This window comes from Myxocyprinus asiaticus, chromosome 9 (assembly GCF_019703515.2).
Source record: "Myxocyprinus asiaticus isolate MX2 ecotype Aquarium Trade chromosome 9, UBuf_Myxa_2, whole genome shotgun sequence".
NCBI lineage: Eukaryota > Metazoa > Chordata > Actinopteri > Cypriniformes > Catostomidae > Myxocyprinus > Myxocyprinus asiaticus.
The window spans coordinates 50,704,765-50,723,125 of NC_059352.1; the positions used below are offsets into that span (position 1 = coordinate 50,704,765).

At 40.1% G+C, this 18,361-nt stretch overlaps 1 protein-coding gene across 5 annotated transcripts in view; it reads left to right on the forward strand.

Annotated features, from left to right (window-relative positions):
- The window catches only part of quo (quattro), a 64,692-nt gene that overhangs the window by 27,189 nt on the left and 19,142 nt on the right, over positions 1 to 18,361 (forward strand). For 4 of the 5 annotated variants that reach the window (XM_051706354.1, XM_051706357.1, XM_051706356.1 and 1 more), the window contains exons 4-14: positions 1,479 to 1,646; positions 2,814 to 2,937; positions 5,216 to 5,309; positions 5,516 to 5,602; positions 7,820 to 7,936; positions 8,766 to 8,861; positions 9,555 to 9,703; positions 15,051 to 15,189; positions 15,343 to 15,465; positions 15,938 to 16,132; positions 16,371 to 17,539. In XM_051706354.1, coding sequence (XP_051562314.1) covers positions 1,479 to 1,646; positions 2,814 to 2,937; positions 5,216 to 5,309; positions 5,516 to 5,602; positions 7,820 to 7,936; positions 8,766 to 8,861; positions 9,555 to 9,703; positions 15,051 to 15,189; positions 15,343 to 15,465; positions 15,938 to 16,132; positions 16,371 to 17,539 — 2,461 coding nt within the window. The remainder of the gene's footprint in view (positions 1 to 1,478; positions 1,647 to 2,813; positions 2,938 to 5,215; positions 5,310 to 5,515; positions 5,603 to 7,819; positions 7,937 to 8,765; positions 8,862 to 9,554; positions 9,704 to 15,050; positions 15,190 to 15,342; positions 15,466 to 15,937; positions 16,133 to 16,370; positions 17,540 to 18,361) is intronic. The other variant, XM_051706358.1, reaches the window with a different exon arrangement.

Consider the following 18,361-nt stretch of genomic DNA (forward strand, 5'->3'; position numbering starts at 1 on the left):
TTCCCCAAATCCAAACATTTACCGTCTCCAACCGTCCCATTTGTCATCACACAAGCATCCGTCAATGACAACAGGTGAAAAATTACTAATAGCCTACAGAAACACAATTATAAATGTAAAGATAATAATAATAATCATAATAAAAAAGCTAATAAATTCCCTTGTGTTCCCAAAATAATGCTGCCTATCGAATTTGTGTTTGTATTGTAACTCAATTTTAGGTTCAAGGTGTCTTGTATTATTTTATGATTTTATCACTTTCGTCTTTGTTTCTTTAATAGAAAGATATATATTACTCAACCTGCAGAGTTGCATTCACAATGCGTAAGAGTGAACTGCTCCGTGGAAATAAAGCGAACTAAACTCACAGCACCTCCTGAGATGATTAGAGATCATCAAAGGAGTGATAACTCTTTACATGTGTGTGTTCCACGAGACAGGGCCCTGCTGCTCACCTCTGAACAAACAGCGCATCAGACACGAGCAATGACGGCTTTTCTTTTGTCTGTTTTTATATAATAAAATATAATAAAGTTTTTTCAAGCTCGTGTCTTGTGTCTAACATCATGTGTCACTCCGAGATGTCTTACAGGTCACCTGCCTGTTGCAAAATTACCCGTGCATGAAACACCTGCATTTGGTTCTTCAAAATATAATCACACATGTTTCTTCAAACGCAGGTCTTTGTGTCTAATTTCTTGTCATATATCACTCCGAGACATCTTACAGGTCGCCCTCCACAGTGGCTGGTATATCAGCAAAATTACCCGCCACTGCGCATGAAAAATCTGTATTTGCCGGGTGTTAATTTCAAACCTTGTTCACCAGGAGTAGGCTGTATGACAAATTCGGGAGAGAGGAATCAACAGTGTCATTGACTTCAAACTTTGCAATCGCACCCACACTTTCTGCAGGAAAATTATCTCTAGAATGTTTTAAACAATCATGTGTTGGTGAATGGTGAGACACCCGGCAAGCCACTTGATTTTTAACAAAGAGCCACTTGTGGCTCGCGAGCTATAGGTTTCCGACCCCTTGTCTAGATGCAGTTAGTGATGAGAATCCTTCTTCTCAGAAAATACACCCATCTAAAAAAGGTCATCTTAAAAGAGTGACACAGGCCAAAGGTCAGCAGTGCGCACAGCGTTCCACATGGGGAATATCTGGGCTCATTCATTGATCTCTCTCTTGAGCAGAACAGAATGAAGCATTCATGGTGACCAAGTGCCAGAGCAAGAGACAAAAATAACTACATCCTCCCCCATTTTAAAGGGGGAGCTTTCTGATGTCTTTCTAAATGGGAAGAGAAGGGCCACTGCTTTAGTCCTGTAGATTTTCTAAAGGATATCTCAACAGCTCCATCTAGCTGAAGAGCATGTGACACATACAAATAACTAGATTTTGGGTCATGCTCAAATTAAGTATTCACCAAACAGTATTGACACTATAGTTGCTCTTTTTTTTTTTTTTTTATGAAGCTTGCTCATCTGGAAAAGCTGTTACTCTGCTACCTCCTGTTGTTAATGCAGTCGAGCTCCAGACATCTGACTGTGATCAGCTCTTGATGGGTCAGTGTGAGAATGGATTACTCTCTCAGGACCCCACAGTCAAAAGTCTTCTCCAGCTGGGCATTATCTGTCTGCCAGGTAAGTCTGATGCTTTAAATTGTGTCTGATTTTACTCAACACTTTTTTACCATTAATAGATAAATGATGGTGCTTGTTTAATGCACTGTACATATACTGTATGTTGCACTTGGTTGTGTGGCATAATGCTGGGTTTTCTCAACCAAGGGTGCACAAGCCCTCAGGGATTCATGACATCCCTTACAAAAAAATCTAGAGTTCTGACAAACTTGCCGCAAATGTCCCACTTGTTATTTTCACATGCAACCGAGCTTGCGATTTGCCACAAATGTTTGCCAGAAGTTTGCAGCTCTTCACCAGTAGAGGTTATGAACCTGCAGCAAACCATTGGCGACAAAGAAGAGTTTGCCGCAAAGCTCATTTGCATGTGAAAATGAGTGCTGAATTTGCTGCAAATTTGCAGCAAGATTTTCAGAACTCTAGGTCTTTGTAAGGAATGCCAGTCCTAAGTTAAAGGTGCACTCATTAGAAAAGTTTAACTCCTAAAGACATTGATGGTAATTTTGCAATCAAGGGCGTAGATTTATCTTGAACACTGGGGGGTTACAGTGTGAAGAATTTACATGTTTCCATTGATCATAGTATAAATATTGGGGGGTTACCTCCCCCATCCCCCCTGGAATCTACACCCCTGCTTGCAATACATATACAGTATATGTAGGAAATCATGAGCACTCACATTCAAATGAAGACTCCAGTCATATCAGTAACCTTATTAAAGCTGTTTTATTCTACATGGAGAGGGTCCGCACATGGGGGTGGCCATGTTAGAATCACATGACCAGTCAAATACTACTCGCTTATTCTCAGTAACCGTCCTGCTATTTGACACTTTCACTCATTGATTAAAAGTAATCATGGCTGACTGTGAATACTACATTTCTACAATAACATCTAAAACTGAAAACTAGTGATTTTAAATGATGCTGCACCCAAGCCACTAGGTGTCAGTGTACCATGGTATATATCAAAAGTACCACCACTGTACTGCACAATACTTAAAAATGTACAGTAAATATTTATGTCAGGAAACAGTAAAGCTCTGATTTCTCTTCTAATCTAATTTTGTGGCTTTTCCTCCACACACATTATCTCAAACACACACACAAAATATGAGCAGTGTGTTAACTGCTGCTAGTTTTAACTCTGTTGTTTTATCATCACCAGGCAGTCGTGACAGAGCTGGCCGAGCTGTGGTTGAGGTGTATGGGGGCAGAAAATGCTGGGCATCCTCAGAACTCTCTCCTTTGGGTCTTTGTAGACTGCTGCTCTACCTGCACTCAATACCCAGGTAACTAATAAAAAAACTGTGCTCAGTCACCACAAGAGGGCAGAAAGTGGCAGTATAATTTACAGTATATCCAGTATCAGTGGATTATCCACTTTGAGTGTATGTACATGTACAGTAGGGTACAACAATCTGAGACTTTTTATTTGACAAATATGTCCATAAATTATTATATATACACCATCCCATATGATAAAAAATAATAATAATAATTTTACACTGAGACCACTAGAGAACATGCTTATATTTTGCATTATTTTCTAATATATTCATTTATACATTCATTACAAATAATATTATCAGCATAAAAATTTGAGTAAAAGTTGACCCTAACTAACCCTAGCCCTAACCCTAAATTTCAGAATTCTAAGTATTAGGTATGTCTCTAAACATAGACATATTTAGTGTCACTTTTATTTTAATAAGAGCATGGCATGAACAAACCTGATGATCGTGTGATCCAGTATAATTAAACATGTTTATTGTGTGTTTCAAAGAAAGCAAAGAAACATGACCTTTTGCAATGTCAGAAATTTCATTAGTGACTGAGAAATGGTAAACTTTTAAACATTTCATCCTTATTTTACACAATAACTTTTCTTTGTTTCAAATTTTTTTCAAAATCTTAAAACATTCTGTTTATTTACATGATTAAATGAAGGAGGGGAAAAAAAAATCACAGATTTTCAATATGGTCTCAGAGTTTTGGACCACACTGTATACTCTTAGACACAGCGGTTTACCCATAAAAAGCAGTTTGTTACAATTCTTGTAAATAAGTTTATTGACATGGCCTGGAAATATTTTATTTTCAGCCATTAGTGTACACTCAAAGAGTAGAATGGATCTCTTCAACACATTTTACCAGTGTTGTAGTCGAGACCAGCTCATCCAAGTCCAAGTCCAGTCCGAGACTAGAGTAGGTCGAATTCGAGTCAAGACTAAGACTGGAGAGGACCAAGTCCGAGTCGAGTCCGAGTCGAGACCGAGACCAGTAAAGGCTGAGTCTAAGACAAGAGTTTTTTATGAATGTATTAAATAGTTTAAAGAACTAATAGGTGCATATACAAACCTAATTTGTTATTTTAACATTTCTGCTTTAAAAAATACAGTATAACTGTACTATAACTAAAATGGGCCTAAAAACCAAACAATAATGTATTAAATATGACATAGTGATATAAACATTTGATAACAAGTCAAGTGAGCATTTCTGCTGACTTTTGCCTGCAAGTTTTCATTTCGGGGTACGCACAGAAATCCTTTTTTTTTTTTTTTCAGAAAACATTAAATTCTGATGACATTGAGAGAAGTATTTTTACATTTTCATCAGTATGTGTAGCATTCATGTAACTAATGGCTAAATCATTTCTAAAAGACTAGAGGCCGTTCAGACCAACGCAGTGCAACAAACCCAGATAGCACACATACGTCTCCAAGAGGTCTGTTTTAGATCTTTTCATCTGGAAATCATCTAACATCTGCTAAACATCTTAAAAAGATCAGATTTATAATCATTCTAAATCATAAACATCTCATTTGCGGAATGTCTTATTGACATCTGAGACATACTTATTGACATGCGTCTTATAGACGTATTGCAGATGAGCAAACAACGTAAAATAGATGTCTTCCAGATGTAAACACACACATCAAATAGACGTCTGGGTGTTGTACGTGTGCTATCAGGAAAAAGAGTATAACACAGGTGTCTCAAGACTTGTTTTTAACAGTTGATGTTCTTTTTAAGTTGACAAAAGGACTTTAAAAAAACATTATGGCGCTCCTGCACGAGACGCCAAAAACACAGCGATACGTAATGCAGCGGTCAAAGACATCCGTTTAGCAATGTTTACATATACGAGACACGACGTCAAGATCTCTGATATTATCAGTCAAAAATGTTCGTCAGATAAGTCGAAGCTTTCACTGTAGATTTTTTGAAAAGGGACTCAACTGGACTCGGGGTTAAGTCCGAGTCCACACTTCTTCAAGTTTGAGACAAGACCGAGTCAAATTGCTCATGAGTCCATGACAAGACCAAGACCATGAAAATATGGTCTTGGACTCGGACTCAAGACCGAGTCTGGTCTCGAGTACTACAACACTGCATTTTACCCTCAGAGCTGTTGTAGGTGTTGAACCAGCTGTTTGGCCAAATCTAATCGGCCTTGTGCAAAATGTGACCAAATATGGCAATTTACTCTTGAGCATTTTATTATGAATCTTTTTAACCAATTCAGCACATATATGATGTTAAATAAGGAGTGTGTTTATGAAGGATGGAGGTACGAGAGCTGGGACTGACCGTTGTGATTGACAGCAGGAAGTGCCCTCTGCCCTCTGTGTTCTATCAGTCTCTGCTCATGGTTCAGGTGAGAACCAGCCAAGAAAAAATAAATATCACTAACAACAACACAAACATATTTCAGATCTTTCAAATCCTTCATATGCACATATTTCTGGAGTTGTTCACTGGACTTGTTCACTTCATCCCAAGATCACTATGTTACTAATTAAAATGAAAAGATTATTCCCATTATTCCCACACTAGCCTGTCTCTGCTGTGTGTGTAATATAGGAGCAGGCTCTTCATGCAGTGCACACTATCTTAATGCTTGTTGATAAAGATGTAAATCCTCGACCGGAGAGGCATCCCGGGCTGCAGGTAATTAACACACCCAAACACTCTCATTTTCACCGGCAATTACACCTTCAGGGGAAAACACTGTAATCAGTCAAAAGGGGTGTTGAATTTCACACTGGTCTGCAAAACACACATTTAATGATATCTGTTTGTTCTGAGTTCAGCTGTTTTCCCAGAAGTGTAGCTTTTCCAGTAGCAAGATACGTTTTACACCGAGTAAATGCTACATCACTTTTTTGTCGAATTGTATTGCACATGCAGTCGAGCAACCGAAGGAATTAAACACGCTCGCACTGTCTCTCTTTAGAAATCCAAAACATTTAAGTGAATCGGCTCATTTGGACCGGTTAAAATGAACGATTCACTGATTCACTTGTAAAGTTGGGAAGTCCAGTTCATTTTAGTGAACCGATTCGTTCGGACGGTAGTAAATGAATCAGCTCCAGCAACCAATTCACTTGAAATGAAATATTTAGTTAGGCAAATTACTGCTGTTTATAACTATGTTTTCGACTCAGTTATGCAGAATTGTGTGTTTTCTAGTTTTAGTTGTATTTCGACCTCCTCACAGCCATATAAACCGAATAAACGTGTTCACCTGACCTGTGTGTTCTTCTGGTAAGATTGGTGAATCAGTTCATTTGGACAGTTCATGTAAATTAACCTGTTAAAATGATCTTATTCACCTATTCACTTGGAGCATTGAGAAGTCTAACTCATTTTAGAGAATCGATTCGTTTGAATGGTTGTAAATTAAACAGTTTCATGAACCAACAACCAATTCACTTGATGTTTTCTTTATGTTGTGCTTTACTGTGCGTTCTTTTTGATTTTACGTTTTGTGAAGCACTTTGTGCTTAATTGCTAAAAAGTGCTATATAAATAAAATTATTCTTAATTATTATTGAAATGAAATATTTAGTTAGGCTATTTGCTGCTGTTTATAACTATGTTTTTGACTCAGTTAAATAAAATTGTGTTTTCTAGTTTTTTCAGTTGTATTTCGACCTCCTCACAGCCGAACAAACCGAATAAAAGTGTTCACCTACGTGCTCTCCTGGTTAGATTGGTGAATCATTTGTTTGGACAGTTCACATAAATGAACTGGTTAAAATGAACGATTCACTGATTCACTTGTAGCGTTGAGAAGTCCAACTAATTTTAGTGGATCAATTCGTTCGGATGATAGTAAATGAACCAGCTCCAAAAACCAGCAACCAATTCACTTGAAATGAAATATTTAATTAGGCTAATTGCTGCTGTTTATAATTATGTGTTCGACTCAATTAAATAAAATTGTGTGTTTTCTAGTTTTATCAGTTGTATTTCAACCTCACATACGAACAAATAGAATAAACATTTAACATGTAAATGAACTGGTAAAAATAAACAATTCACCGATTCACTTACAGTGTATGTATCATTGGGGAGTGGCGTTGTGTCTTTCATGAGGCGAAATATTTAGTTGATTGCTGCTATTTAACACTGTTTTCTACTCATTTATATAAAATAGTGTGTTTCTAGTTTTATTAGTTGTATTTAGTAGCTACATATGCATACATATAAAAAATTACTACACAGATTTGGATACATTAAGTTTTTATGTTAGGACATGATAACTAGTATCTTCCTTAGCTTGCCCAGATAAACAAGCAATAAAGGTCAGGGTCACTGATCAAACCCTTTCATTAAAGTTTTTATCAATGAACATTTAGTGCCAATTAATTGAGAACATAAATTGGACAAGCACATTTTCTTTCTGTATATATAAATGTACTTGTGTTCAATTTAGTATGAGTTGTATTTGTTATAAATATATTTATGTTGAAGGCTATTAATGTATAACTGTTGTGAGTCAGACCTGCGACTGATACAAACCTTTTTATGGTAAAGTAATTCAAAATCCACTTAAAACTATAATTTACTGAATGGTCCTTTTGACTTAAAACAATGTCCAAAACAAAGGTATGCCTATAGAGTATATGACAGTAATACAGTAAAATATATTGCTTTCCGCAATTGTTCCTCAAGCTATGTTTTGTTTTTGTTTCACACTCGACTGTAAAGTCATTATTGCATTCATTGTAAAGTGTGTAAAGTTGTGTGAAAGATACATTAGAGGGTTGCGTGCAATATTAAATGCAATGAAGATGTGTGCAGGGATGTTTCCTAGTTTGTAAACTAGATTCATAAGCCTAATGTTCACATCTTTACAATGTCATTTCTTTTTTTTCTCAGATAGATGTCGTGACATCACTGAAAGCTCTTCATAAGACGGTTGATGCACATCACTTGACCTCTGACCTTGGGGGAACCCTTCCCTACAGTCACAGTGACTGGCTACAATTTCACCAGGTAGACACATTGTAACAGAAGTCACAATTATTCACAAAAATGTTGCACTTTTGATTAATGTCTTTATTATTCCAAATCATTTAATTGTGGTAAATCTCTCTCGTGGTTAATATCTGCTATCAATAAAGTGATAAAAGGCCCACAATTAACACATTTTTTTTCTTTGATTTTCTCCCCTTTTCTCCCCAATTTGGATTGCCCAATTCCCAATGCGCTCTAAGTCCTCGTGGTGGCGTAGTGACTCAATCTGGGTGGCAGAGGACGAATCTCAGTTGCCTCCATGCATCTTATCACGTGGCTTGTTGAGCGTGTTACCGCGGAGACATAGCGCATGTGGAGGCTTCACGCTATTCTCCGCGGCATCCATGCACAACTCACCACGCGCCCCACTGAGAGTGAGAACCACATTATAGCGACCACGAGGAGGTTAACCCATGTGACTCTACCCACCCTAGCAACCGGGCCAATTTGGTTGCTTAGGAGTCCTGGCTAGAGTCACTCAGCATGCCCTGGATTAGAACTCACGAGTCCAGGGAGAGTAGTGAGCGTTGATACTCGCTGAGCTACCCAACTTTTTTTTAAATTGCTTTACTAACATATTGAAAATTTGCTTCACTTAATTTACTCAGTTACCACATCTTGACTCATATTTAAGATATGTAGTTGTTTTTTCTTGCCACAGTCACCTTTGGCTTGCTGTTAAAGACATTACAGATATGAAATGATGTGTATTGTGAAAAGTGCCATACAAATAAAATGACTTGATCTGAATAATCTGCAGAGGTCCTGCCTTCAAGGTATGGAGTTGATTATACTATTTGTGTTTCAGAAATTGTCCCTCTTTGAACTCGATCTACAAGCTGCATCTTCATTACTACAAACAGCAATCAGAAGACTTGATGTTAAAAAAATGGACACGGTAAAGGTACAACATTCAGGGTTATTTTTTATTTATTTGCACTCTTTGACTATTTTAGTTTTAGTATTTTGGCTGCCAAAGCTAAAGTGCTTGCTGATGTCATTTAAATATGCCTAACATTAAGTTTTTCAGGGCAGTCTTGTGATAGCGCTATCAAGTAGCATTTTCGTGTCCAATGAAGGCAGATTTTAAATGTTTCAAATTTTATAATATACTATGTATTAAAAACTACAACCAAAAAAAGTATTTGTATTTTTTGGAGTTAGGGTTAGTTTAGGATAGGTTAGGTTAGGTTAGGTTAGGTTAGGTTAGGTTCTAACCCTAACCTAACCCTAAATGAAAAAGTATTTGTTTAGTTTCAGTTTTTTCAAACCATGTTAGTTTTTAATTTTTTATTTCAGTTAACAAAAATAACAGTGGTACAACTTGAGTTTCTGAATGTGAATTGCGAACATTCAGGCCGTCAATTAAATTCTGCTGACTTTTCTGGCATTTTCTGCACTGATTTGGGGGAAATCTGCAGAAATCTGTAGAATGGATTTAAAAACATGGTAAAAATGCGTTAAGCTCTCTCTTATTGGTCGCTGAGAGCACAATCAAATAAGTCTAAATATTTCCTAAAAGAACATGCAAGCATTGTCCTTAGATATTTCTTGCCTTTGGTTTTCAAATCATTTTGATTGAAATGCTGTTGTACAGGAAGTGAAGACCTGCATCCAGGAGCAGCAGCGCTCCATGAAAATGGTGCTTGAAGACACACGATTGGTCACTCTCCAGAGAGAGGGTGGGGCAATTCTCGCCAGAATGAGGAAGGAAGAGTCTCGATTCGCTCAGTCTGAAGACTACAGGTATTTTACCTTATATTTGAATCTTAGCAGGCTTACTGTAGAGCAGTGGTTCCCAACCCTGTTCCTGGAGGCCCCCCAACACTGCACATTTTGTATATTGTCTCGGTTACTGTCGTAACCTCCGTTCCCTGATGGTGGGAACGAGACGTTGTGTCGATGTAGTGACACTAGGGGTCGATCTTGAGAGCCCGAGACACCTTCAGATCTTTGAGAAAAGGCCAACGAGAATTGGCGAGTAGAATTTGCATGCCACTCCCCCCAACATATTGGTATAAAAGGGAGGCTAGAATGTGGATTCATTCAGGTTTTTGCACTGAGGATCCGAGACAAGGTCCTGGCCATTACAGCGGTGTAGTTCAGCCTGTGGCAAGAGGGACACAACGTCTCGTTCTCTCCATCAGGGAATGGAGGTTACGACAGTAACCGAGACGTTCCCCTTCTGTCACTCACTCGACGTTGTGTTGATGTAGTGACACTAGGGGTCCCTATACGAAACGCCACAATGGCTGAACTGTGTTACGTGAACTGGTCCAACTACAAATTCCTCCGCTGAACTCGTGAGCCAGAGGTCTAGGAGGAAGGACATCCAGGGTTCACAGATCGTGAACACGCATGGGAGAGAAGAGCACATGGCTTCATCTCATGGAGGGGAATGGCACTATACACACCCGGCCAGCTGTCCCGCGTAATGAAACTTACCTGTTTGTACCTGAAAGAACACGGGATGAAACCGGCTCAACCAGGAGATTGTAAAATCTTGCGAAGATATTGGGTGTTGCCCAACCCGCTGCTCTACAGATGTCTGCTAGAGAGGTGCCATTGGCCAGTGCCCACGAAGATGCCACACTCCTTGTGGAGTGTGCTCTAATACGCAAAGGGGCGGGCACGAACTGGGTCTGGTAGGCCAAAGCGATGGCGTCCACAATCCAGTGGGCAAACCTCTGTTTGGAGACAGCGTTCCCTTTCCATTGTCTGCTGAAGCAGACATAGAGCTGCTCAGAGCATCTAAAGCTCTGCGTGCGATCCAAGTAGATGCGCAAAGCACGTACCGGACACAGCATCGAAAAGGCTGGGTCTGCCTCCTCCAGGGGCAGCGCTTGCAGGCTTACCACCTGATCCCTAAAAGGGGTCGTGGGAACCTTGGGCACATAGCTCAGTTGGGGTCTCAGGATCACGTGAGTTTTCCGGACTGAACTGTAGGCACTCTTCGCTGACAGAGAATGCTTGCAGGTCCCCAACCCTCTTGACGGAAGTGAGCGTGGTCAGGAGTGCGGTCTTCAATGAGATGGCCTTTAACTCGACTGATTCTAGGGGCTCGAACAGGGCTCTCCGTAGGCCTAAAAGGACCACAGAGAGGTCCCATGAGGGAAAGAGGCACGGCCTAGGAGGGTTCAACCTCCTGGTGCCTCTCAGGAACCTGATGATCAGGTCGTGCTTACTGAGAGACTTACCTACAACAGCATTGTGGTGTGCTGCTATAGCAGCTACATAGACCTTGAGAGTGGAGGGGGACAGCCACCCATCCAACTTCTCTTGCAGGAAGGAAAGCACTGACCCGATTGCGCACCTCTAGGGGTCTTCGCTTCGGGAAGAACACCACTTAGTGAAGATACGCCACTTCAGGGAATACAGCTGCCTTGTAGAAGGAGCTCTGACCTGAGTGATCGTGTTAACCACTGCAGGCGGTAGACCAGTTAGGTCTTCCGCGTCCCGTCCAGGGACCAGACATAGAGATTCCAGAGGTCTAGGCGTGGGTGCCAGAAGGTGCCCCATCCCTGATAAAGAAGGTCCTTCCTCAGGGGAATTTGCCAGGGAGGTGCTGTCGCGAGGGGCGTGAGGTCCGAGGACCAGGTCTGGATGGGCCAATACGGAGCCACGAGAATGACCTGCTCCTCGTCCTCCCTGACCTTGCACAGAAACTGTGCAAGAAGGCTCACTGGGGGGAACGCGTATTTGCGCAGCCTCCAGGGCCAGCTGTGTGCCAGCACGTCTGTACCAAGGGGAGCTCCCATCAGGTCATACCATAGCGGGCAGTGGGAGGATTCTCGGGAGGCTGGACCACTTGGGAGTGGAGTCTCCACTCTCCCCTGAGCATCACCTGCCGCGACAGAGCATCTACTGTGGCGTTGAGGTTGCCAGGAATATGAGTGGCCCACAGCGACCTGATTCACCGCTGACTCCAGAGGAGGAGGTGACGGGCGAGTTGCGACATGCGATGAGAGCGTAAACCGCCTTGGCGGTTTATATAAGCCACTGTCATCGTGTTGTCTGTCTGGACTAACACGTGCTTGCCCTGGATCAACGCCTCCGCAGGGCGAGCTGTACTGCCAGCAACTTGAGGCAGTTGATGTGCCAACGCAGGCGAGGTCCTGTCCAGGAGCCAGCGGCTGCACGCCCGTTGCACACGGCGCATCAGCCTGTATTGGAGACGTCCGTCATAACCACGACGTGCCTGGACACTTGCTGTATTGGGACTCCAGCCCGCAGGAATGCAAGGTCTGTCCAAGCGTTGAAAAGGCGGCGGCAAGTGAGAGCCACGTAATGTGTGCCGCGGTGCCATGCATACCTCGGGACTCGGGTCTGGAGCCAGTGCTGTAGTGGTCTCATATGCATCAACCCGAGCACCGTGACCGCCGCTGAGGATGCCATATGCCCTAGGAGCCTCTGAAAGTACTTCAGTGGGACCGACATTTCCCACCTGGATAAGTTCAGGCAGTTCAGCACCGACTGCGTGTGCTCGCATGTGAGGCACACTATCATTGAAACTTAGTCTAACTCCATGCCGAGAAAAGAGATGCTCTGAACCAGGGAGAGCTTGCTCTTTTCCCAGTTGACCCGAAGCCCCAGATGGCTGAAGTGCATGAGCACCAGGTCCCTGTGTGCACACAGTAACTCTCAAGAGAGCACTATAATCACCCAGTCGTCGAGGTAATTGAGTATGCGAATGCCCACTTCCCTTAACGGGAAAGGGCTGCCTCCACAACCTTCGTGAAGACGCGAGGGGACAGGGACAAGCTGAAGGGGAGGACCTTGTACTGATATGACCGACCATCGAACGTGAACCGTAGGAAGGGTCTGTGTCGAGGTAAAATCGAGACGGGAAAGTACGCATCCTTCTATTTTCCAATTATCATTGGCCTTTTCTCAAAGATCTGAAGGTGTCTCGGGCTCTCAAGATCGACCTCTAGTGTCACTACATCGACACAACGTCGAGTGAGTGACAGAAAGGGAACTCCCTTTTCTGACACACCCAGTTCAGGTCTTGGAGTCTCCACTAATGAGATGATGAGTTGAATCAGGTGTGTTTGATTAGAGAGATATCCAAAATGTGTAGTGTTGGGGGGGCTCCAGGATCAGGGTTGGAACCACTGCTCTAGAGACATACAGTATTTGATTATGTGAGATGGGTCTAAACCGACACCTCAGCAGGTCCCATGATATTTGGACACCTGTTGGTTCCAAGTTAATCCTATTTACCTAGTGGTTAGAGCCTTTAAAGAAACTAAGCTCCCTTGGAGAACCCAAACATGACAATAACATTACAAACAAAAAAACTAGTGAGGTTAAATGTGTTCAAAAATGGTGAACAGTAACATCTTTTAAAATATATACATTCTCTTATACATTCATATAAATTTCAACCTAATATCTTGATGTATAAAAAATGGTCTATTGACATTAGAGGTTGACCAATAGTGGATTTTGCTGATAACGATAACTAAAGTGGTATAGAAGCTTGATAGTTTTAAGAATTAATTTATAGAATGTAAAAAACTTTCAAAAAGTTATTAGTCTTTCCTTAATATGATGTGCACTGACATAGAGGCTACAAAATGAATGAAATCCCAGATGCAGTTTATTGTGCAACCAAAATCCCAGTAATAACCAGAAATATTTGGATTTGGTGCAGAATGTAGGACTTTTTACTATAAACAAGCCCAAAATACAGAAGGGGCTCTTATTTTAAAATGACAGAGACTCTGCTCCGTGACAATGCTCTATATTTAAGTATTTACCAAATTAAGTTTTTTATAGCCTATATATTCACCAGATGAGGTTTAATAAGAAATCATGTTTAGTAATATTCACAAGATATGAAACTGGAGAATCGATGTATGTGCTGAAGGGGTACGTTTCCATATAGTCGCATTTTTCTTTGCATGCTCTCGCTTGAATTTAGAACACTTGATGATTTAATAAAAAAACAAAATATGCAGTGAAGTGAGGATAGAAATATGGATGCATATTGTCAATGATAAAAGATCAAGATGCAGCGAATCCCCACATGATTGTTAATGAAGAAAAACTATCGGTTGCGATAATTTCTTTTTGTAGCTATCAGTTATCGGCAAAAATCTATGCAGATAGTTGCTGATAACTGATTTAAAAACACAACAATCGCCACCGAATAATCGGTAAAACCAATATATTGGTCTAACTCTAATTTACACATTATGTGTCAGCTACCCTATTTAAATAAAGTACAATATATACTATTTTTCAAAAAGCAACTATTGCAACAGAATAATCATTAAAACTGATATATCGGTTAAACCTATATATTGGTCTAGCTTTAATTTACACATTGTGTCAACTACCCACTCTGAAAGATTAATTTGACTATTTAAGTAAATTATTGGCTATTTTTCAAAAAGCAACTATCGCCACCAAATAATCAGTAAAACCAATATAGCAGTAAAACCGATATATTGGTCTGCCTCTAACTTACACATTATGTGTCAACTACCCAATCTTAAAGATTCAATTGACTATTTAAATAAAGTATAGACTATTTTTCAAAAAGCAACTATTGCCACAGAATAATCAGTAAAACCGATATATCGGTTAAACCGATATATTGGTCTACCTCTAATTAACACGTTATGTGTCAACTACCCACTCTTAAATATTAATTTGACTATTTAAGTAAATTATTGGCTATTTTTCAAAAAGCAACTATCACCACCCAATAATCAGTAAAACCGATATATCGGTAAAACTGATATATTGGTCTACCTCTAATCATTATGTGTCAACTATCCACTCTCAAAGGTTCATTTGTGTATTTAAATAAAGTACTGAAGGCAAAAGATCATTTAAAACGATGAAAACTTAAAAAGAGATGCATGACCTGTTACAGCATTTGAAAATGTAAACTTTTCCTTATACTGTACTTTCATATACATGCTGTACTAAAATCTTGATGCTGACAAACATTACATGATTTGTCATATACCCATAAACATAAATTATTTATGTTTAGCTACACTATCTTACAAAAAAACTTACAAAATGGTGCACAAAATGTTACTGAAATAATACAGGACTCTCTCTCTTTCTTCTACAGGGACTCTTTGAAATCTGTGACATGTCTGTATAACCAGGTTGAAGAGGCTGTTCATACGCTGGTGATGAAATCCAACCAGTCACTGCAACATCTCGAACATATTCTGCTGTTGAGAGAGACAGAGGACTCACTCAACACTGTATGACATCACTTAAATCAAAGAATGCTTGTTTATAACACAGATAATAACCAAAAGTCTCAATATGCTCTCCATTTAATGTCTGAGAGCTGTGATAAATACGATATATCCAGCATATCCCATGTTATGAGTTATTGCAAATGTTGTTCACAGATCAAAACGTGGTGTGATACAGAAGAACAGTCCTGGCAGAAAGACAAAGATGACACACAGAAAACTCTTCCGACAATAGAGCAGAGACTACAAGATATTCAGTCTGTTCTGATTCAAGCAAAGGTAACAAATCTTTAGAGATTTATTCCACTAAACAAGCTCAAACCAGACCTAATTGTGAATGGTGTAATTTCTGGACCTTTAGTGTCACCAGTCTTCCATTGGTCATTGAAACAGATCGTCCCAACCCAAACTCCCCAAAAAGTTGAATGGTTTACTTATAGTTGTCTCTGCATATTAAACTTGGATACGAGTTTAACGTTGAAAGAATTACATTCTTCACCTTTAAACTATATTATAACCAATATATGTAAATGAGTAAATATAGATTGATGGTTCATAACATGGATGCCTCTTAGAATGAGAGAATGTGTTATCAGTCTTACGTTGTAGATTGTGTATTATGGATTTTTGTGACTAATCAAAAAAGTAATAAAAATACCAGATTTTAATAGATAATAATTATGGTCTGGAAATTTGTAATCTTAATGAATAAATAATAAGGCGTAAAGTTTAATGAGATTTTTTTTTCCAGGAGAGAAAAGAAAAAGGGATGTTGTTGATAAAGGAAGTGGAGAGAAAAAGCAAAGGAACACATTTTCCTGAAACTGACGCTTTTCGTCTTCACATTACCGTTTTCAAAACCAACATGGCTGGCTTTCTCTTGAAAGCTGAGGAACGTAAATCTGATCTGGAAACATCCTTTGATCTATATCTTTTCTGTGAACAGGTTAGACAACAAAAATGTAAAGTTAACCTTTTTAACTCTGGAGCATTTTTGGGCTGCTGCCTGCAATTTTTCACACTCAAATTTAAAAGCTAATAAGAAAATACTGTAAATAGGCCAATTTTGATGTCATGTTGATTTTACCGAGCTAAAGTAATAGTCCAGATGATCATGTAGTAAAAGATACAGTCATATTTGGATTTAATAGGGTGAAATGATGTACATTTTCTTTGCTTTCCAGGCCTCATCTCTGGTTAAAGAGTGTATGGAGTATTTAGAACTTGTAAAGAGCGTGAACTCTCCGATGTGTGTCAGCTTGAGCTCATTGAAGGCTTTTGAAGAGCGATTCAGAGATTTCACACCCCAACACTTTGAAGAGAAGAGAAACGCGCTTCTCGAGAGGCACCCAGATGGGATCTGGATGTGGAATGCAGTCTGGGCTCAGTGCCGAAACATCAGACAGAGACTTTCAGAGATACTGCACACCTCTTATAGAAATCAGATGCCCCTGGGATCTCCAAAAATGGAAACCAAGGCGCACGATGAAGCCCACTTAGAAGGCCCATCCAAGAGCGGAATTACCACTAACCGTTTAGACATGGACATTGATCCCCAAAGAAACCCTGCTGGCAGTCAAATGAAAAACCAAAACAGTCATGATGGGCAAAGCGATAATGAGACATTGATGCAACTCCAGTTTCAACCTGAGACAAGAGGAACACAAGCGAATAAATTTTCAGGGAGTCCAAACTCAGACCCAACAATGTCCGAAAGCTCTTACAAAGAAACCACACCGACTGGTCATTATGTCCATCAAGGTTCTTCAAAAGATCTTCAACAATCATTAGAGCTCAAAGAACAAAGTCCACCCCAAGTGTGCTTGAACAAAAGCAGTCGCAATGTTTCCACATCACACAATTGCCAAACGGCGAAATTAGGGAAGTCTCTTGAAACTTACTCTCACAGCGACAGTGATCTCAGAAAAGCCGGCCGTGTCAACGAGCATGACTGCTTACCACGTAATCAAACCCTCGTCCGCTCACATAGTGAGGGATCTTGCGCGTTATCCACCAGGAATCGTGTTTCAGTGAGCAAAACCAAAGCTAATGCCAAGCCTGTGGTCCATCTGAATGACCGAACATCTGTAGATTCCTGTCAAGAAGGTTTCTCACTGAGGTCTTCAAGCCCAGTCAGTGATTCGGATAGAGCATCATGGGATGGACAGAGCTCTAAACTGTCTCACCAGGACAGCTTCAGTTCTAGCGCTTCTGGACTGAGCCAAAGCGAGATAAACAAGAAGACATGCAGTGACACCAAATGGGACAACAAGGCCTTGATTTCTTCAGGCAGATCGCAGGATGAGTCGACCTCTTGGCCTGTCCTTACAGTGGACAACAGTAGTACTGCACTGTGAGTCAAACGTAGTTGTTGCGTTAAAACATCTTTACATTGCTCTGTTCCAAAACCTAGTGAGCTGCCTTGCGGTCTACTGCCTACACTACAAAAAACTGGACCTCATTCATGAAACATTTGTAACTATATGAGTAAATTCAGAGTAATTTGCATGTAAAATGGACCTTCCTGAAAACTTTCCACCGGATTCACAAGTGCTTCATACTCCCCAGATTTGTTAGTAAAACTTGTGGATGATGTTAGTGAATTCCAAACGTTCGTAAAGAGGGGACATGTGCACATTCATTCACAATTTACATAATACACGCCCATGAAAACGCCATATAAGGAAGGCACCAGACTCACTAGTTAACATCTATGTGGAACAGTAATGAAATCGTTTTTATGAATAAAGTGCATTCACATTGTAATATTTTGATTAAGCAAGCACAATAGTGTCTCAAAGAATGTGACTTACTGTCATCGCATGTTTTTGCTGTCATCGGAGGCTCTTCTTTTAATCAAACAGTAAAAATCAATAAAAATGGTTTGACATGAGTGTAAAAAATGTTCAGTTCACGACGAGAGGAGGATGTCCACAACCTTTAAGCTTCTCTGGTTCAATTGAGCGGATCGCCAGCATTTGTGAAACTTCTCGGATAAACTATGATGTAACAGTGATTTACTTGCAACTGGAAGAATCTTCAGAGAAATTAATAGAATGCCTGAATAAGATCTTTGACCAATACGCTATATGATATTATAGATTTGTAAGTTCTACGACAATGTGCAGGCTTTTTCTATTTTTTCCATGTATTGTATATGCACATGCCCGAGATG